The 22,665-nt window shown below is 41.3% G+C and overlaps 1 protein-coding gene across 5 annotated transcripts in view; it reads left to right on the top strand.

Annotated features, from left to right (window-relative positions):
• Window positions 1-22,665, top strand: part of LOC105499499 (interleukin 31 receptor A) — a 106,638-nt gene that overhangs the window by 29,549 nt on the left and 54,424 nt on the right. For 3 of the 5 annotated variants that reach the window (XR_011625017.1, XM_071098912.1, XM_071098910.1), the window contains 3 exons: window positions 9,022-9,099; window positions 17,814-17,931; window positions 21,208-21,389. Coding sequence is in view for 4 of the 5 variants with exons in the window: in XM_071098912.1 (XP_070955013.1) it covers window positions 9,042-9,099; window positions 17,814-17,931; window positions 21,208-21,389 (358 nt within the window). In the remaining variant the exon portion in view is untranslated. Of the gene's footprint in view, window positions 1-2,142; window positions 2,340-9,021; window positions 9,100-17,813; window positions 17,932-21,207; window positions 21,390-22,665 lie in introns of those variants that run through there. The other 2 variants (XM_071098911.1, XM_071098913.1) reach the window with 2 other exon arrangements.

Below are 22,665 nucleotides of genomic sequence, written 5' to 3'. Positions count from 1 at the left end.
TTGTGTGTGTTTTTGTTTAAAGACACCTTAATTAATATACATTGTTGATTCATCAACATTGAACTCATGGCCAATAACAGTACTATGCCTCATGCCTGAATAGACCTTATTTAACACATATTTTCTCCATGAGGTACAGCCTTCTTGTGCTTAGGAACACCAGATAGCACTCCAGCACTCTGCTTGGGGGGCATTTGAAACAGCAAAGTCACTTATAAAAGGCAAAAAATTGCAAAAAAAAATAATAATAATAACCAGCATGGCACTAAATAGACCATGAAAAGACTTGTGCATGCAGTATGAAAATTGAGACAGGAAGGCAGAGCGTCAGCTTGTTCCACCTCAGCTAGGAATGTGCATCAGGCAACTCAAGTTTTTCACCACGGCATGTGTCTGTGAATGACCGCAAAATATTGTGAGTATTGATTTGGGAGTTACAAATAATTCCTAGCAAGTAAGTGAATTCACAAATAAGGAAGTTGTGAGTAATGAGGTTTGATTGTACCTACCTAGTGTTTCCAATTCCTGAGCCATATGAGATTCCGTGGCAAAATTATGTTTGCTTCTTGTTGGCAACCTTATTAGGCATTTTTAGGTTTCTGCTTTCTCATCTTTACCAGTTCAGTTATGGCTTGATTCATTTCTCATTTTCCAAAGATTTGTTGACATCTCTTATTTGCTGTTGTCTCTTCCCATTTGTTTTGTCTTGCGGTTCTATATCTTTACTATATTTTTTGTGGAGTTTCCTGAGAGAGTGGAGACAAATGTATATGCTCAATTGGTCATGTCTTAACCAGAATTCTATTTAATACACAACACCTTTAGTGAAGTGTTATGCATGTAATAGGTGTTTACTAGGTATTGGTTGAATAAATTAAAGAAATGCTTGCTATTTTTATGCTAGCATTTAGCTTTTCTATAGAGTATGTTATAATAGAATTTTATTTTATTTATTTATTTTTTGAGATAGAGTTTCGCTCTTGTTGCCCAGGTTGAAGTACAATGGCGTGATCTTGGCTCACTGCAACCTCTGCCTCCTGGGTTCAAGCGGTTCTCCTGCCTCAGCCTCCCAAGTAGCTGGGATTACAGGTGCCTTACACCATACCCAGCTAATTTTTTTGTATTTTTAGTAGAGATGGGGTTTTGCTATGTTGGCCAGGCTGGTCTCGAAGTCTTGACATCAGGTGATCCACCTGCCTCAGCCTCCTAAAGTGCTGGGATTACAGGCGTGAGCCACCACGCCTGGCCAGAATTTTAAATATCTCATAATTATAATCTGCTAAGTAAAAGACTAGCTCTCTTTCTCCCCCTTGTTCCTCCTGCTTAGTGAAACATTGCCTAAGGAAGATGCGGGATGGGTTAAGAATTAAAATGTGGGGCTGGAAACCATAGCTTGTTTTAAAGCTTAGTTTTCTTTCCTTTTGCATCATAATCTCTTCCCTAGTCTATTTATTTCTTTGTGGTTTTGTCAGTCTGTTACAAAAGGTTGCAAAATTGTGGTACTAGAAGGGATCCTAGAAATAATCTAATTTAAACCTTTGATTGCTAGGAAACTGAGAGTCAGGCTACCTTGGTTCAAGTCCTGGCTCCACCACCCATGTAGGACAAGTGGCTTATTGTTTTGACCTCAGTTTCCTTGCCTGTAAAGTGGGAATAAAAATACTCCTGATGTTATAGGATTGTTGTGAAGATTAAAAGAGATAATTAATGTGAAGTTGTTAGTACTATGCCTGACACACAGTAATTATTAATTATTAATTATGATGATTACTAGTGGTTAAGCTCGAGCTCCTGTTTCTCAGTTCAGTGTTTTTCCTTTAGATATAAATAAGAATTTGTAAGCCTCTTTTTTGAATCAGCTACCATTATTTTCTTTCCTTCATCTCCTTCATTGTCTAAAGACAGTTATATGATTACATATTTCTCATTTCAAGCTAAAGATGCTCTCAATGTTTCAGCTATTACCACATTTGTAAGGACTTCCTGAAGAGAAAATTTAAAAGTTACTCACTTCTTTTAGCTATTTCTGGTCTTTCAGATGATACTTTTTTTTTTTTCTGTAAAGTTGAGTGTTTTTGTTTTTGCTTTTGTTTTTAGTTAACAATAATGCAATCCATTTCCCAGCATAAGTGGGTAAGTGCCACTCTGACTTGGGCTGGGCTTAAAAGCACAAGAAAAGCTCCCAGACAGAGTGGAAACACTCCCAAATCTTAGTGTGGATAAATTAAAGTCCAGATTGTTCTTCCTGTCCTGACTCGTGCTGTGGGAGTTGGAGTTGCCTTTGATGCAAATCCTTTAAGCCAGCAGAACATCTGTGGAACATCCCCTGGTATGTGAAGGTGAGTGCCAAAGCATTCAGAGAGTGATCATTTAAATCATCTTTTTCTACTCTGTATAAGTCTTTTTCTGTTTTCTTCAGTGAAATTATGGGTCGGACCCATCACATGAACTCCTTGAACTGGTTGTTGATAGTTAAGGGAATCTAATCTTTTGGCAGGCATATCTATTTTAAAATGCTGAGATCAGAATGGAGAATCATGAGTGTTGGAGGTGAAGGATTGGGGAATATCTGAAATAATGGATTTATCTTTCAGGAAACTCTAGGCTAGAGAAAATTAGACCTAGAGGATTCAGAGGAAAACCCTTGCGTGTACTGGTATTTCATGGCAGGAGAGCTGAGAGAGAGTAAATCACTAATAGCTACCACATGATTTTAGTGGAAAGAGTTCAGGTTTGGAATAAGACAGTCGTGAGTTTGAATCTCATTTATGCTGCTTACAAACTATTATTTTTGGACCATTTACATGATATCTCTTGGCCTCCGATTCTATATCCGTAATCTAGAGATGAGTAATACAAAGCCTACAGGGATTTTTAGAAGTACAGGATGTAATTTGTATGGTGTAATTAGCACTTTACAGGCTCTCACTGTTCCATCATGATAGTGCTTTTGCCAGTCTCACTGCTGGCTGTCTCAGAATGTTCTTTAAATGAAGGCAGCCCACAACCCAAATGGGTTTATAGACTTTGAACCTGGAGGTAGTCATCTGACAGCTCATAATCTCATCTTGGGCAATGTATATATAATCAATATCCTCATCCAAAAAGTAAGGATGTCATTATTTTATTAGGCTGAAATTGCCAATATTTAACTGTTTTTGACTTAATAAAAATAGCAATTTCATTTGGTTTAACCTAAAACATAATATAGAAATAAAATTTAAAATATGCAGGCCGGGTGCAGTGGCTCACACCTGTAATCCCAACACTTTGGGAGGCCAAGGCAGGTGGATCACCTGAGGTCAGAAATTTGAGACCAGCCTGGACAACATGGCAAAACTCTGTCTCTACTAAAAATACAAAAATTACCTGGGCGTGTTGGCGGGTGCCTGTAGTCCCAGCTACTCAGGAGGCTGAGGCAGGAGAATTGCTTGAACCCGGGAGGCAGAGGTTTCAGTGAGCCAAGATTGCACCACTGCACTCCAGTCTGGGTGACAGAGTGAGACTCTGTCTCCAGAAAAAAAAAAAAAAAAAAAAAGAAATAAATAAAATATAAAATATGCAACTATAAATAGAAAATATAAAAATATGTCTCATTTACCTGAAGGGTGACAAGAATATAAGGAGATAATATACATGAAAGTGCTTGTAAATCTAAGGCCATTATTATTGTGACTATTATATTATCATTACTGCAAGCTCCAAATAAATATTTAAAAGAGACTGAGAACAGGGTACCCTTCTACTTGATCAGTGAAAGTAAAACTATAAACCAAGTCCTGTGGGTCTCGAGGAATTCTGAGGCACTGAGGGAGGCTGGGCAGCTCATCGCTTGGCTATCTCCCTCTCAGTGTTATGAGTCTACAGGTGCTTGAACTTATGGCCATAGTGCTGGCCCTAGAAGTTACTCCCTCTTCTTTTCCATTTTTTATTTTTTTATTTGAGACAGAGTCTCCCTCTGCTGCCCAGGCTGGAGTGCAGTGGTATGATCATAGCTCATTGCAGCTTCAAACTCCTGGGCTCAAGTGATTGTCCCACCTCAACCTCCCGAGTAGCTTGGACTACAGGTGCACCATGACGCTCAGATAATTTTAAAAAAAATGTTTTTAGAGACAGAGTCTTGCTATGTTGCCCAGACTAGTCTTGAACTCCTGGGTTGCCATTCTTTAAAAACCCAGTTCTGTACTGCAGGAGATAGTGTTTGGCACAAAATGCGAATCAACAAATAATAGTTGAGTGAACATATGGATGAATGAACCAAAGGAAGGCAAGCCCTAGGAAAATCGCGTAGTGGTACATTCTTGTACAAGTGAAATGAGATGAAGCTCAGCATCCAGGACACAGCCTTGAATGGGAACTGAATGGCCAAAGAGCACCCTGTGAGGTATCCATTTGATGAGGGATTGCAAGGGAGTAAAACAGCCACATTCTATTTCCTTTTCTTTGGTCCTGTGAGGCAGGATGTGGGGAGGCAGGGATAATTTAACATGCTGAAATGTGTAGCGTTTCCCAGCAGAGGCAGTAGCTCCCGTCTTTGCTTTCTTCTCGTGGTGTTCCCAGCCACTGCTGGTAACCAGTAATAAGTGGTTGGATTTGTTTGCAGTCATTTGTCTCCAAACAGTAGCTGCTACTAGGTTTATATCTTTTTTGTTGTTGTTTTGTATTGTTTGTTTGTTTGTTTGTTTTCAGATAGAGTCTTGGTCTGTAACCCAGGCTGGAGTGCAGTGGCACAACCTTGGCTCACTGCAACCTCTGCCTCCTGAGTTCAAGCAGTTCTCCTGCTGTAGCCTCCTGAGTAGCTGGGATTACAAGTGTGGGTTACCTTGCTCAGCTAATTTTTGTATTTTTCATTCGGATGGGGTTTTGCCATACTGGCCAGGCTGATCTCAAACTCCTGACATCAAGTGATCTGCCTGCCTTGGCCTCCCAAAGTGCTGGGATTACAGGCGTGAACCACCATGCCTGGCCAACATCTTTAAACATAGGACACCACTAGTTACTTAAGTGGCATCACTGTATATTCTAAGAGTCCTTTAGTTCAGTATGGCATATTTGTAGTGTTGTTGGAAGATTTTAAAGCTCTGCTAAATGCTGTACTCAAATGAGATCCCACCAATGTGAGACTGTTTCTAGGAAATGACCTCTTTTTGAAGACCAGTTATTCAAAACTGCTGCATTTCAAAGTTAAGGCTGATGACCCAGGGATGCAGGAAATGGTTGATGGTTCTCCTCAAGAGCACAGCAGAATCTTTGGGAATTTCTTATGGCCCAGATTTGGGGAGGCTGATTCACCTCATTTAAGTCTTCAAGAGACTGATACATTGAAACCAATAAGAAATCGTCTTTCTTTCTTTTTTTTTTTTTTTTGAGACGGAGTCTCGCTCTGTTGCCCAGGCTGGAGTGCAGTGGCGCGATCTCGGCTCACTGCAAGCTCCGCCTCCCGGGTTCACGCCATTCTCCTTCCTCAGCCTCCCGAGTAGCTGGGACTACAGGCGCCCACAACCGCGCCCGGCTAATTTTTTGTATTTTTAGTAGAGACGGGGTTTCACCGTAGTCTCGATCTCCTGACCTTGTGATCCGCCCGCCTCGGCCTCCCAAAGTGCTGGGATTACAGGCGTGAGCCACCGCGCCCGGCAAGAAATCGTCTTTCTAATGCCTGGAAGGCTCCTATTCTTTGTTCAGAGCCTCCTTCCGTTAAATTAGTAATCAGAGAGGGCATCAGAGAATCAGAGCAATCAGAAAGAGGGATTCGGGGTTTTGAAGTATCTTTCATCAGGTTTGTGGTGAGGTCTTGTGGCTGCCCTGTCAGAGTCTTTTGCTCCAGTGACAGGAAATTTCATAATTTCCTTTCATAGATAGTACTGGATAAAAACTGCCAGCTTCTGTCTTTTTTAACCATCAATGTTTTACATTCTAAGCTGACTTTTCCTTTCTGTCCTCAAAGTCTTCTGTTTAGGATACAATTAGTTGAGTAGATTCCTGCAACTAAATGACAGTGAAGGTTTTCCAAATCCAACTCTTTGAGATTACACACAGATTTCTTTGACTGGAGTCCTGAATGAACTCAAGCTTATCAACTGCACATCTACCCACCACAGATAACTAGAATCACCTTGAACTCTCAACTGGACTTATTTCTAAGCCCCTGGGAGGCATCTCACCTTTTTGCATTTTTTTTTTGAGACGGGGTCTCACTTTGTTGCCCAGGCTGGAGTACAGTGATGAGATCACAGTTCACTGCTGCCTCGACCTCCCGGGCTCAAGCCATCCTCCCATCTTAGCCTCCCAAATAACTGAGACTACAGGCACATGCCACCATGCCCAGCTAATTTTATTGTGTGTTTTGTAGAGATGGGGTTTCACCATGTTGCTCAGGCTGGTCTTGAACTCCTGACCTCAACTGATCTGCCCACCTCAGCCTCCTAAAGTCCTGGGATTACAGGTTGTGAGCCAGTGCACCCAGCATTTGTTCACTTTTTTTTTTTTTTTGAGACGGAGTCTCGCTCTGTCGCCCGGGCTGGACTGCAGTGGCCGGATCTCAGCTCACTGCAAGCTCTGCCTCCCGGGTTTACGCCATTCTCCTGCCTCAGCCTCCCAAGTAGCTGGGACTACAGGTGTCCACCACCACGTCCCGCTAGTTTTTTGTATTTTTTAGTAGAGATGGGGTTTCACCATGTTAGCCAGGATGGTCTCGATTTCCTGACCTTGTGATCCGCCCGTCTCGGCCTCCCAAAGTGCTGGGATTACAGGCTTGAGCCACTGCGCCTGGCCTTTGTTCACATTTTTTACCAGCAAGCAGTCCTTTTTGTGGTGGTTCTCTAGTGTGAGAGGAGAAAGTGGGAAAGGCTGTGGAGGACAAGCAAGCATTAGAATGAGAGATTTCATCCTAATGGCAAAGCTTGTTGACTTCCCACAGTCATTAGCTCATTTCTGTTTTTGGATGCTCTTTGTGCTCATTGCACTATTGTAACTACAGCACTTACTCTATGATATGTGAGACTACTGTCTAGGCTTCTGTCTCTGCAAGTGGACCAGTGGTTCTCAACCCATTTCTGTTCAAACCCACTGCAGAAATATGACATGAAAGTCCTCGGTAACAGCAGCTCACTCTGAAATTGGTAGTTTCCAAAAATATCACTGCCATCCTCTCCATCCTTTTCCCCCTTCCCGTTGTTAAAAATCACTGAACTTGAATATGAGCTTTTTGAGGTCAGAGATGTGCTCTTCCTTGATTCCAGGCATCTAACACATGGCTGGGACAGTGCTGAAAGCATAGAAGAATGCCTGAGGTCACCAGTTTGTTTGTGAGAGGGCCAGGACCACAACTCGGGCAGTCTCAATTTCTAGAATGCTACACTCTTCAACTACTGTAACTTTTCCAGTTTTGTCTCTGGGATGATTTAGTACTGTTGATTTTTTTCTAAGGTTTTTTTTTTTAATTTCACAAATAATAGCTGAGTATTTTTATTGTAAAGGAGTCAAGCAATAATTACCATTAACTTAAAAATATTTTAATATTTTATTCAGCATTTAATATTGATAGGATTTTAAATGCAAAACCACTTGCCAGAATAACAGTTTTAGTTTAGCATCCATCATTATTCATTGATTCACTTATTAAGACTGCCAGCATCTTGGCTTTCATAGTCTTCCTTTTTAATGTGCCTTTAGGACTTGTAAATAATGTGAACTAGAACTAAAGGCATGTCTTCTGCCTCACAGATGGAGAAAATTAAGACAACATCCTGAATAATTAGACACAAAAAAGAATGTTCTTAGGGTCATAGTTATTTTTAAAGACACATTTTTTCTTTATTGAAAAATTAAAATGTTTCCCTTTGAGTTATATACCCATTTAAATCAAAATGGCTATCTCTTGAGAGGAAAACTACTGCTACTGAGTGATACCAGCACTTGCTGCTGTGTGACCAGTCTTTTATTATTTCATCATGGTGTTTTTATTATTGTGGCTCCAAGTTCTCACTCTGCTTTATTATCTTAGGCATTTCCAATTCGCTAAGGATTTCAGTTGGTTCATGTGTAAGAAAACGTTATCTCTGTAATTTTCTCCAGAAATCCTGCATGCACATTTTTCTAAAGTAACTTATTTTGTAAAGAACCCTTTTCTTTTTTTTTTTCTATAATCATTTGGCAGATGAAAATATAACATCATTTATTTCTTCCTGAAATGAATGACTGGTTTTACATTTGCTTTATTCTTAGACTATCCCACCATCTCATCTTAGATGAGATGAAGAGCTAGCATTCTTTTTGTTCCAATAAACAAGTAAATGCCACAAACAGTATTGTCTACCAGGTACCAGGCACTGCCTTAGATACCAAGGCTTCGAAGAGGAAGAAGAGAGGTTCCACTCTTAAGAAGGTCCCTGTAGGTAGGAAAGTCGTCAGGTAAATTGCTGACCACCATTCTTGTGGCAGATGCTGTAGGACACATGATATAGTGGAGCGTGGGGCACAAAGGAGGGACTGACTGGCAACTCCGTGTGGGAATTCAGAGAGGGCGTCTTAGGGAAGGAGAGCTTTGAAATGGGTCTGGAAAGATGATTACTTTGTCAGAAATAAGGGGAAAGGAGCACTGTGGGCATGCACAGAGCATGGAGATGTGAGATAGCATGGTGCTTGAGGAAACTGTGAGTTGTTCCATTTGGCTGGAGGGCCTAGGCACTGAGGCAGGGGCCAGAGGATGGCCTCAGAGCTGCACAGACTCATTTTTTTTCTGGAGCATATTCTTGGTAGTTGGCATACTTTTCATAAGACATAGCCGAGTGGACTATGGATGAAGGAAAACATGTTGTAATTGCAAATCTTTAAAATGTTGACTGGGGTTGATGGAGTAATTATGAAGGATCTAGGTGATGATAGTCAACAAAATAAAATAAAATAGGCTCCTTCCTCCCTCCAAAATCCCCCGAATCTATTTGCCACTGGAAATAGACCTTTTGAAAAGAGATATGAAGCAAACCAACTCTTGACTGATGTCATTTTCTGTTCTCTCCCCAGCCTTCGTGGTTAACCTGGAGATGATGTGGACCTGGGCACTGTGGATGTTCCCTTTACTCTGCAAATTCGGCCTGGCAGGTGGGTTGGCCTGGGCCCTTTTATGGGTCATGTGATTATTATTGCCTTCTTTGGACAAGAGTTGTTAACTTTAAAACGACACTGGACTATGGACATCCACAGATAGAAAAGGGAACTTGTGAACACCCTGAATTTGTATGTGTGTCTGTGTGTGCACACATGCATGGAGTTTCACATATACTCATGCATTTGCAAATGTGGCAAGATGGCTTACCACATTTTCAAAGGGAGATACGACCCCAAAAGTGCTGACATCTACTGTTTTAGAATAGAGTAGTCTCCCCTTATCTGTGGGGGAATATGTTCCAAGATCCTCAGTGGATGCCTGAAACTGTGGATAGTACCAAACCCTATATATACTATATTTTTTCCTTCACATACATACCTCTGATGAAGTTTAGGCACGTTTGGGCATGAAGAGATTAAAACACTAACTAATAATAAAATAGAGCCACTATAATAATTTAGTATAATAAAAGTTAGGTGAGGTCGGGCACAGTGGCTCACACCTGTAATCCCAGCACTTTGGCAGGCTGAGGCGGGCAGATTATTTGAGCTCAGGAGTTCGAGAGCAACCTGGCCAACATGGTAAAACCCCATCTCTACTAAAAATACAAAAATTAACCAAGTGTGGTGGCTCATGCTTGTAATCCCAGCTACTTGGGAGGCTGAGGTGGGAAGATCACTTGAACCTGGGAGGCGGAAGTTGCAGTGAGCCGAGATCATGCCACTGCACTCCAGCCTGGGCCAGAGCAAGACCCTGTCTCAAAAAAAAAAAAAGTTATGTGAATGTGGTCTCCCTCTCTCTAAATATCTCATTGTATTGTACTCACCCATTTTCAGATGGCGTTGATCACTAGTAACTGAAACCACAGAAAGTAAACCCACAGAAAGAGGGAACTACTATGATAGGAAGTGCTTAGCTCCATAGTTTTTGTGTTGTTGCTATGGCTTCATATAATACACATATATAAATACAAAAATAATCAGGTTTCATACTATTTGCCATAAATTCCAAGGATATAAAGGGAAATAATGAAACAACATATTTTTAGAGTGTTCCAACTCAAGACTACAGGCCTAATATCCATACAATGGCTTGTAGATCTAAGATCCATTAGTTTGATTATATCTTATGTTTAAAAAAACATTCAGAGCAGAGACACTGGTCTGGTAGTGGGAAGGTGGGGAAGGCGTCATGTAGCGTATTCATGTGCTTAGGCTGCCATAACAAAATACCTCGGACTGGGTGGCTTAAGCAACAGAAATTTATTTTCTCACAGTTCTGGAGGCTGGAAGTCCAGTGTCAAGGTGGCAGCTGGGCTGGTTTGCAGGTGGCCATCCTTTTGCTGCCTCTTTACATGGTCATCCCTCTGTGCCCACACAACCCTGGTGTCTCTCCTCCTCCTAGGGATGCCAGTCAGATTGGATTAGGGCCCATTGTAATCATCCCATTTTAACTTAGTTACATCTTTAAGTGCTCTATCTCCAAATACAGTCACATTTTGAGGGACTGGGGGTTAGGGCTTCATTATATGATTTTGGAGAGACATAATTTAGCCCATAACATGTACTAATTGGAGTCACCAAGAGGGCAGTCATGACCCAGAGATAATGAGAATGCCTTCAGACTTCTGTCCTGGCATGGCCTGCCTTAGCCCCCTGGGGTTACACCTGTGGCACTCAGGAGCTTGATAGACCAGGGGTCCCCAACCCCCAGGCTGCAGACTGTGTTAAGAACTGGGCCACACAGCAGGAAATGAGCTGCTGGTGAGCCAGAGTTACTGCCTGAGCTCTGCCTCCTGTCAAATCAGCAGCTGCATGAGAGTCTCATAGGAGCACGAACCCTATTGTGAACTATGCATGTGAGGGATCTATTGATAGATTGCGTGCTCCTTATGAGAAGCTAATGCCTGATGATCTGAGGTGGAACAGTTTCATCCTGAAACCATCTGTACCCCAGGTCCATGGAAAAATTATCTTCCACAAAACTGGTCCCTGGTGCCAAAAGGTAGGGGACTGTTGTGATAGAAAATAGATGATACAGGCAGACAGGACTGTTGCTCTCCCTCTCATCAGCAATTGCTCCCAGTTATCCAATCTAAACTTCTAATTACAGACACTGTGGCTCCTATCAAGTCACCCTTTCCCTCAACTTGTCTTTTTCTGTCTTCTATCTCTGTTTTCCACTCTTCTTATGTTGCACATATACCAGCTCCTACAAAACTGGCTCCAATATCCACCATTGTTTTCATCTAGAATATCCTTCCCTTGGTCCTGCTTAGCTTTGCTTTTCTTCTAGGTCAAGATATTTTTCAAAACACTGACTTTGCAACAGCACCAAAGTGATATGAGTATAGAGGGAAGGAGGGAGATGGAGAACATCTTTATAATTTTGGAAAATGTTCTTCTTGCATACGGGAAATTCTCTGATAAGCAAGGACATTCTCCCAATTTTTCTTAGAGGAAAGTGATGAATGTTTTTTCCCTTATTTCTAGAAATAGGGGGATATTGCTATGGTTTGTATTTTGAGGGTGTAGGGAAAGATAGATGCGAGTGACCAGCATCTGAGATGGAGTCTCGCTCTGTCACGCTGGCTGGAGTGCAGTGGCACAATCTCAACTCACTGCAATCTCTGCCTCCTGGGTTCAAGTGATTGTCCTGCTTCAGCCTCCTGAGTAGATAGGATTACAGGCGTGTACCACCATGCCCGGCTAATTTTTGTATTTTTAGTAGAGATGGGGTTTCACCATGTTGGCCAGGCTGGTCTCCAACTCCTAACCTTATGATCTGCCCATCTTGGCCTCCCAATGTTGGGATTACAAGCATGAGCCACTATGCCCAGCCTGAATGATTTCTTTCTATTCCAGGATCCAATTTAGGGTACCATATTGCATTGAATTGTCATGTCTCCTTGGTCTCTGCTGGTCTATGACAAATTCATAGTCTTTCCGTACTATTCATGACCGTGGCAGTCTTAAGGAATACTGACAAGTATTTCTGGGTTTGGGGGGAAAATACAACAGAGGTGAAGTGTTCTTCATTGTGCATCACAGTTTTACCCATGTTTGTGACAATCTTCTGATGGAGAATTGAGTAAGACTTAAAATAGGCACACTGATTGCCAACAAGGAGGAAGGCAGGACAAAAGATGTGTAGGCTCTGCCAGCCAAGGCAGTTCTAGTACATAGAGCCAAGGTTGTTCAGCTATGTGGAATCACTGTAGATAACTGAAACTGGAAATGGTAAAGAAAAGCAGGAAAGTAGAAGTGAAGTCTAACATTGTTGATTTGGTTCAGTTTTTATTCCAGTTCCCCTCAACCCCCTAATCTGTGACAAAATGAATCTAAAATCCTCATATGCAGAATTAAAATGTCACGAGGACACAAAACTAGGGAAAACTACTGTTAAGTTCCTCCTGTAAGTCTGAGAATACTGGAGAGAGCAGGCTATTTAGATATTAGTCAGGGAGAGTTGTTTATGCTGTAATAATAAACAAGCCCAAAATATTAGTATTTAAAACAGCAAACTACATGTCCGCCGCAGGTAAGTAGGGACCCAGGCTGGTGGGGCTCTGCTGTCCTCACACACACCATGTCAGCATGCGTTTTCAAGGTGTGCAGTGACAGGAGGAGGAGAGAGAAGAGAGTCATACACCAGTCCTTGGACGCTTCCTCTCACATGACAAAGGCCAAGGCAAATCCCATGGCCACCCTATGGAGGAGCACTGGAAATATTGGTGAGCATTCATTTTATCTACCACAGATCTATTTCGTAACACCAATGTCAAGAGAGCCTTTGTAAGACTATTGCCGTCTCTCACCATATGCCACCCAGTAAGGGAAAAACAAGTGTAGTCTCATAAAAACAGCCTGGGTTGAGTGGAAAATCATTTTGGGAGCCACCTCCTCTTCTCCTGGTGGCTCCAAAAATCATTGACACCTGGTGACATTTTTAATGGTTCTGAAAAACAGATATTTGACTCTCTTTTTGGCTGATGGCTTCTAATATATGTTACCAAAGCTTTTGAAGAAGCTTGGGAGAGGTATTTAAGGAAGAACAGGAAAGAGCAGGATTCACTTAGGTTTGACTGGGATGTATTTAGATCTATGAGGATCTATTCCTACACTGATATCTTGGTGGCTGGCTTTGGATTCAACCAACACAAGGGAGAGCAAGAAGGAAATAAAATAAAATATGACCGCAGGAGGCCGTAATGGGAATAGTATAAGACTAAGACTATTCTGGGGAAACAGGGAAAGGCTTCTTGTTTCCTTGTTCTCTGGCCAAGAATCAACTTTGAAATCCTCCTGAGAGTTAGTGTGACGAGTATGAGTGAAATGGGGGTGGGGCAGGCTACCTCTGTGTGAATATGTGTAAGAAACTTGGCCAGGGACTAAGGATAGACCCACATATATACACACAGACACACACACACCACACATACCGCACATATACATCGCACACACCACACTACACACACCACACATACCACACATATACATCACACACACCACACACACACCACATACCACACATATACATCACACACACCACACTACACACACCACACATACCACACATATACATCACACACACCACGCACACACCATAAACATACTACACACAGCACACTACACACACACTATAAACACATTACACACACTACACATGCCACACATATGTCACACATACCACACAAACATGTCACACCACACACACATCGTAAACATACCACACACACCACACATATGTCACATATATCACACAAACATATCACACTCACCACACACACATCATTTACATACCATATACACCACACACACACCAACACACACACTTCAGCAGACACACACTATACACACATTATAAACACATCACACACACTACACACATACTGCACATACACCACACATACCCTGCACACACTACACACACACACCACATACACATCCACACTACACACATACCACACACACTACACACTCATACCATTCACACATATACTATGCACACATACTACACATACCACACACACATCACACACATTATACACATCACATACACACCACACACTACACTCCCCCCCATACACACACATGCACTGTGCACGCACTGCCCTTATATCTGAGCCATGGAGACAGGGAGTGAGTGGGACAGTGTGTGAGTTATTCCTCCTGGGTGTTGCGAGCTAACGCTTGGTTCACCTCTTGTAGGACTTTGCACTTCCTCCTGACAGTTGGGAGGCATGGGGTCTGTTAACATTCTGCTTGTTGACCCCAAAAATCCCCAGGGAGTGTTCCAAGCTGCATGGGCTGTTTGAGAAATGTGTTAATGGTGTAGCTTTCAATCTCTATGTAACATGCAGTATTATTTGATTCAGGTCCAGTTAACTTTGGTCCTTTTAAGCATTTGGATCTGGAGATCACTGGCTTTGTCATGGTTTTCAGCGTGGAAGTAGTAACGATAGAAAGCCTTTGAACTGCTTGTTGGATGGGTGCTGTGGGTGCCGGGCTCATGTGCAGGACTAGGAGGAAGGCAGCTTCTCTGGAGAGAGCTAGAAATGTTGACACAACAGGAAGCCATTTAGCTCTCCCTCACCCTCATTTGTCATTCTCAGTGGCTCCTTTACACATGTAGACAATGCTTAGTTCATAGACCAAATACATGAATGTATATACAAACACACACATTTACAGCCCTTTTAAAATCCCAAACCTAAACAAAACAATGAATGCCACCCATTCTGGAACCCCTTTATACCACCTTCGTGTTATAGGGTAACACCTCTGACAGAGTTGAAATATATATAATATTATTCAGATATGCAGAGAAATGGAGCATCCCTATTTTCTATGATCAAACAAATCAATTTCTAAAGTCCCCTTACCACTGGAAAGTCAGGCAAGGGTGAGAAAGAGGAGGGTGTGGGTAGCACTTAAATTTGTTAACATTGTGTCATTTCTTCTGGTTTAAGATGTCTTTGGCTAACTCAGTCTCTTTGGGGTTCCTGCCTTGCTCTCTGCTCCTCCTTAAGATGGTGTCTGAATAGATGAGCAAGGCTTATGTGACTGCAGTCTTGGATGTGTGGGAAGAAGTCCTTGTGTTGCCCTCTGTCTTTCCTGAACTGTCTGGTGTGGTCTGATCCCCCTCTGCCATCTGCCATGGGACAGCTGGCTTTGGCTGTGCTTTGAGCCATAGCTTCTGCGCCAGTTGTTTGCCCATGGTCCTGAAGTTCCTCTGTGGATAGAAGCTGCTTCATCCTCATCCCAGGTCTGGTCCGGTCTCACAGCTGTATCCTCGCCCCCCACTCTGAGGGCACAGGGAAATTTCTGGATCCCTGTGTGCTACATTCACCTGCATGGAGCTCACGTGAAGAGTTGCACCAGGCCACCCTCTGCCAGCACATTGTTAGGACTTCCATGCCACTGTAGAGTTGGTGCTTAGTGGAACATGAGGCTTCCCCTAGACTAGTGGTTCCTAGCCTTTTTGGCACCAGGGACCAGTTTCATGGAAGACAATTTTTCCATGGACAGGGGGTGGGGTTGGGAGTCAGGGAATGGTTTTGGGATGAAACTGTTCTACCTCATATCATCAGGCATTAGTTAGATTCTCATACGGAGCGAGCAACCTAGATCCCTCGCATGCGCAGTTCACAGTAGGGTTCAGCTCCTATAAGAATCTAATGCTGCTGCTATTCTGAGGTAGGGGTGGGGGTGGGGGTGGGGGTGGGGAGCTCAGCTGGTAATGCTCACTCAACTGCTGTTCACCTCCTGCTGTGTGGCCCCGTTCCTAACAGGCCAAGGACCCATACTTTGCCCAGCGATTGAGGAATCCTACTAGACTACAGCCTGGCAATCTTCCCCAGGCTTGCTGTACCCGGTGAAATAGGCTACCAGCCAGATGACCTTGGTGCATGGAACCCATCCGCTTGTTTGTACCGCTCTATCAAGAACACTGACATCAGAATTCTTTCCTTTACCTTCCTTTCATTCCCTCCCCATCCCTGCCCCCATATTTACTTGTTAGAAGTGATCAGCTTTTTCCTACTTCTTATCTGGTAGAGACTTCCTTCCTAGGAAGCACTAGAGCTTCCTTTGATATGTAATTTAAGAAGTTGCCCTCCTCTCTCAAAAATGCCTGCTTCTTAAGACTACGATCTTGCCAAAGGTTCAACAAAGAATTGAGTGTAAGCCTCAGAGCTGAACATGGCCCTTAGTGTAAAATTGCTCTTAGTTCTTAGTTGTGCGCGCGCGTGTGTGTGTGTGTGTGTGTGTGTGTGTGTGTGTGTTTATGATCAACCCCTTGGTCATCTAGTGAAGTCTGTGGGCTAATTCTCAAAACAATGTTTGTAAATGCACAAATAAAATAAATAGCATTACAAAGATACCAAAATATACTGAAATGAAATCATCAAAATATTAAAGAAACAAATTTGTGATCTGGTAATATGTGGTCTTCATTATTAACACATTAAATAAGAAGACCTAATAATTGCCTTAATTTAGATCTAATATTAATAATTACCTTAATTCAGAAATAGTGATAATTTTTTCAAATTGTATTAGTCCGTTTTCACACTGCTGATAAAGACATACCGGAAACTAGGAAGAAAAAGAGGTTTAATTAGACTTACAGTTCCACATGGCTGGGGAAGCCTCAGAATCATGGCAGGAGGCAAAAGGCACTTCTTACATGGCAGCAGCAAGAGAAAATGAGAAAGAAGTAAAAGCGTAAACCCCTGATTAACCCATCAGATCTCATGAGACTTATTCACTACAATGAGAATAGCACAGGAAAAACCAGCTTCCATTATTCAATTACCTCCCCCTGGGTCCTCCCACAACACATGGGAATTCTAGGAGATACAATTCGAGTTGAGATTTGGGTGGGGACACAACCAAACCATATAAATATTTTAAGGTACCTGCAGCAACCAAAATATGATATGAAAATATTTGTGATTTATAATGGTGACAAAGTCACAGGCAATGATGCTATTACTGTGGTTTGCTGATTACACTTATGATGGAAGAAAATTCTAAATTTCAACAGTAGGTTAGTGAAAATTAAAAATGTAAATTTTCCCCATTTAAGTTCATGGACCCCTGAATTCTACCCATGAACCCTTAAAGGTCTAAGTCCCTGTTCTAGATGGTAGTATCTGGTTTCCCTATGAAAGTGTGGATGCTATGGAGTGGGGAGCTCTCAGGAGCAAGATTTCTAAGATGTGGAGATACAGTTGAAGATATTTCATAAATTACTGTACAGTCTTCTGGAAAAGAAAATTGTTGATACACATGGTTGAAGTGTGGCATGGTCGTATTCTTGCTTATGCCCTCATCATCTGTTACCCATGGGTTATCCAGAGTGATTCTACCATTTGATGCTTTACTGAGTATATCACAAATACTTTGTATGTATTTCTTGGTGTTTTAAAAATGCTTGCTTCTCCAGTGTTACTTTTAAGTAAGAATGTAAAAAATGATTTCTTAAAAAAGTAGAAATCTAGCTCTTCAAAGGGAATAATTAAAGAGATGAAGTTAGATTCTTTCCATTGAACCTAATTGAAAGAACCCATTACACCTAGCCACTAACCAAAAAAATCTAGCTTTTGATCAGCATATTTTCCATTAAAAATGTTCAATGCTGGCAATATTTATTGTATACTGAAATTTTTGTGTTTGTGTGTGTATGTTTTTAATTTATTTAGCTCTGCCAGCTAAGCCTGAGAACATTTCCTGTGTCTACTACTATAGGAAAAATTTAACCTGCACTTGGAGTCCAGGAAAGGAAACTAGTTATACCCAGTACACAGCTAAGAGAACTTAGTAAGTACAGGAGCTTGTGTTTTATCGGTTGGGGCATGGGGGAGGCAGAGGCTCCTGATTCATTCATGACTCACATCCCAGATGAAGCAAAAAAGTTTCCTCAGTGACAGCTTCTGGGTGATCTCTGTGTGCATCCAGTGGCTTGTGGACGGGATCTGGAGCTGCAGAGGGAGGGGAGGCATAGCCAGTGGTGACCTCCTCCTGGATTCCCCATTGGCTGAGATCAGTCACAGTGGAAAAATCTGTTTATTTACTCCACCCAACTATACCCTGCCTCTTCCCAGAATGTGTTATAAAACTGTTCATTCTTTCTGGATCCAGATATAGTAAGTAGGGTTGTAATCCCAGAACCAAGAGGCAATTGACCATGGTCTGCCACTAATTTGCTGTGTGACCTCTGTCAAGCAGTGTTCCACAGGACAATGATTCCCCAATTTTTTTTTTTTTTTTACTACCTTAAGCATCCCTCTTTATTCCAATTCTGTAGAATGAAAATTTTATAATTTTTAATTATAATTCTAGCCAAAAGTTAGATGTTTTAAGTAAATATTTGCAGGTTAAAAAAATTTTTTTCTTTTTTTGAGACAATCTCACTCTGTCACCCAGGCTAGAGTGCAGTGGCGTGATCTCAGCTCACTGCAACCTCCATCTCCCAGGTTCAAGTGATTCTCCTGCCTCAGCCTCCCAAGTTGCTGGAATTACGGGTGCACACCACCATACCTGGCTAACATTTGTATTTTTAGTAGACACGGGGTTTCACCACGTTGGCCAGGCTGGTCTCAAACTCCTGACTTCAAGTGATCTGCCCACCTCAGCCCCCAAAAGTGCTGGGATTACAGGCATGAGCCACCGTGCCTGTCCTTTTTAACAAAACTTTTTAACATAGCTCATTACTTCCTTCTTGTGAATAATGAATAAGGGGGCCCATGTTGGGAAGCATTGTAAGATGATCTTTAGTCTGTGATTGCAAATTCTTTGTTTTTAAGCAAAATCTCATGTTGCAAGGGAAGTCCACTTTATGTTTTCAGTGGAAAAAATGAAAAAAAAAAAAAACAAGCAGTATTCTCTGCAGCACTGATATAGCTATGAGCACCTATGTCAGAGAGATGCTTTAAAATAGGAGTCAGCAAACTTCTCCTGTAAAGGGCCAGATGGTAAATATAGTAATATTCAGAAGGAGATCGGTCTCTGTCAGAACTTTTCAACACTACTGCTATAGCACTCACACAGCTATAGGCAATATATAAACCAATAGGCATGGCTGCTTTCCAATAAAGCTTTATCCATTGACACTGAAATATGAATTTTATGTAATTTTCACATGCCCCAAAGTATTTTTCTTCGTTTTATTTATTTTTCAACCATTAACAACATGTAAATAGTCTTAAGCCTACAGGCTGTGCGAGAGCAAGAGATGGGCTATATTTGACCTACAGACTGTCATTTGCTCATCCCTGTTTTAGAAAATAAGAATGATAGAGGCCTAATAACCCGTGATCCAAATGACTTTTCTTCCAGATTTGTCAGTTCTAGTCCCAGTGTTGAATAATCTGGGCACCTTTATAGGTTTACTCCTATTTTTCTGTCTTATAGAAATATTTCCCCTCTTCCTCCATCTTTCCCTTTGGGTTGTCATTATTATCACCAGTTGGACATGGAGAAATAGAAAACACCTGGGCGTCCCCAGGCCTATACACAGCTCCCCTTGATGGCCTCAGGCCAGCTAGGCTCTCCAGAACTCCTAGGCTGCTTGCATTTTTGCAAGAGGATCTCTTCCAAGCAAAGTGGAAGGGTTTCCCTGTGGATGGCCTACCTGGGAGCACTTTTCAGTGGGTCATGTTTCTGATGTCCAGAAACAATAGGAAATAATTTTTCCTGGGGAAAAAAGGAGGAGTTGGGGATGCCTTCATGGAGATAGTGATTTTTGAACTGAGGCTGAAAGGAGGTCTAGAGGTGTGGAAAAGGAGAGAAAGGTCATTTCTCAAAGGTCACAGCATGAATAAATGCAGAAGCATTCAACTACAATAACAGTAGTAACAGCTCACATGTATTGACTCTGTGCTGGACATTTTAAAAGTGCCTTATGTGTATTAGCTCATTTCATCCTCATAACCCTATGCTATAGATATATTACTGTCTTCATTTTACAGATGAGAAAACTAAGGCACAGAGAGGTTAAAAAACCTGCCCAAGTCACACAGTTAATAGGGGCAAAGCCATGATTCAAACCTGGTCTGATTCTAGAACCTGTGCTTATAACCATGACACATTGCCCTGGAGGCCATTTTTGTGCTGTAAAATAACCATCAACCACTCTTGAGGTCCTTTCTAGTTTCAAAATTCCATGATTCTATGTGACTATGTTTTCCTGTATGACTTCTTCCCGCACACCAGCAAACACTGGTACCTTGCAAGGTGGGCCTTCTTTTCTGTTCTCAGCCTGCTTTATCTCCTCCACAATCCCCAGAACCATGTGGACTATAGCTAGAACCACCCATCTGATTCCCACTAATATGTGTATTTGTTTTCGTTAAGTTACAGCTTGATAGTATATATCTAATCTATCATCAATCTATCTGTTTTAAAGATTTTTCTGAAAACAATATATACTAATGTTCAAAAATTCAACCTGAAAAATTATAAAGAATGTAAAAAGTTACCCAGAATCCCACTGCCAAAGGTAACAACTTGAACATTTTGATGATCTCTCTAGATATCTCTACAAATAGTTATGTAAATATCTTTATATTTATGTAACTATGATCGTTCTATACATGATATGCATCCTACTTTTTTCACCAGCAGTAGATGCATCTTTCCATATCAATCAATATAGTATGTTAAAAACCGTCATTTTAAATTCTATTTATGTATCTACCGTAATGTATTTAACAAATCCTTATATATATAAATATATTTTTACATACATATGTAAAGGAATAAATTTTTAAGGCTAGAATCTGGCTTTTTCAGGAACCTACCCATGATTTCTTGCCAATAGGACATACACTGCAACTGTAACTTTTCATGACTTACAGGGATCCAAAGAGGTTTTCATGGCTCCTAAAGCATCTCAGGTGGCAGAAAGCAGGTAACCTTTACCTTTCCTTGGAGGTGAGGAAGGAAGTTGGAAAGAGGACAACCAAATATCCTGGACTATACAGTTCTCAAGAAAAACCCAGAGAAAAACTAACAAATACTGCTTAATACATTAAATATGGCTAAGTTTCCAAACCATTGTACTAAACTCATGTTGAATAACTTTTTCCTTCAAAGCGCTTTTGGAAAAAAACATGATAATTGTACAACCAGTAGTTCTACAAGTGAAAATCGTGCTTCGTGCTCTTTTTTCCTTCCAAGAATAACGATCCCAGATAATTATACCATTGAGGTGGAAGCTGAAAATGGAGATGGTGTAATTAAATCTGATATGACATGTTGGAGATTAGAGGACATAGGTAAGTGTTATTTGATATTCTTATATACTCTTTATTAAATGTTTACCTCCTTCTTCTTTGTTAAAGAGGTATCTGTGAACTCAAAAGTAGGCTCATCAAGTTCAAGGATATAATACGTGTTGTGGGTATACAGAAAGTTCATCTTCTAATTAAAGAAGAAAGGAAGTGGGGGAGGGAGGGAGGGAGGAAAGGAAGGAAGGGAGAAAGGAAGGGATTCACCAAATGAGAAAAAAGGAATGAGAAACAAGAGCTATTTTGTGGGCCACTGGTTTCCTCTTGTAGTTTGTAATTGCACTCAAAGAAACAAAAAGGTCTCTCCCCACCACCTCACCCTGCCAATGTCATTGCTCATAAAGGAAAAGAACATAAAATTATTCGTTTTTAAAATGCCTCACTACTTCTGACTTAAAAAAAATATTTTCCAGCCGGGCGCGGTGGCTCACGCCTGTAATCCCAGCACTTTGGGAGGCCGAGGCGGGCGGATCACAAGGTCAGGAGATCGAGACCACGGTGAAACCCCGTCTCTACTAAAAATACAAAAAATTAGCCAGGCGCAGTAGCGGGCACCTGTAGTCCCAGCTACTCAGGAGGCTGAGGCAGGAGAATGGCGTGAACCCGGGAGGCGAAGCTTGCAGTGAGCCGAGATGGCGCCACTGCACTCCAGCCTGGGGGACACAGCGAGACTTCGTCTCCAAAAAAAAAATATATATATATTTTCCAAAGACTCATTTTCACCACTTTTAAAATTATAACTGTATTGAGATATAATTCACATTATGTAAATTTCACCTTTTTAAAGTGTATAGTTCAGTGGTTTTTATTGTATTCACAAAGTTGTACAAATGTCACCACTAATTCCAGAACATTTTTATTGCCCTCAAAAGAAAATTCATACTCATTAGCAGTCAGTCCCCAATCCTTTGTTTTCTCTTTCCTTCATTCCCTGGCAACCACTAATCTATTTTCTGCCTGTATGGATTTGCCTATACATTTTATAAAAATATAATGATAAAATATGTGGTCTTTTGTATCTAATTTCTTTCACTTAGCATAATGTTTTCAAAGTTCATCAATGTTGCAGCATGTATTAGTGCTTTATTTCTTTTTATAGCTAAATAATATTCCACTGGATGGATATACCACATTTTGTTTACCTGTACATCAGTTTATGGACATTTGGCTTGTTGTTACCTTTTGATTATTATGAATAATGTTGCTGTGAATATTTGTGTACAGTTTTTTGTGTGGACATGTTTCAATTCTCTTAGATATACAC

Source organism: Macaca nemestrina, chromosome 6 (genome assembly GCF_043159975.1).
Source record: "Macaca nemestrina isolate mMacNem1 chromosome 6, mMacNem.hap1, whole genome shotgun sequence".
Lineage (NCBI taxonomy): Eukaryota > Metazoa > Chordata > Mammalia > Primates > Cercopithecidae > Macaca > Macaca nemestrina.
This window is presented reverse-complemented; position numbering and strand designations above follow the sequence as displayed.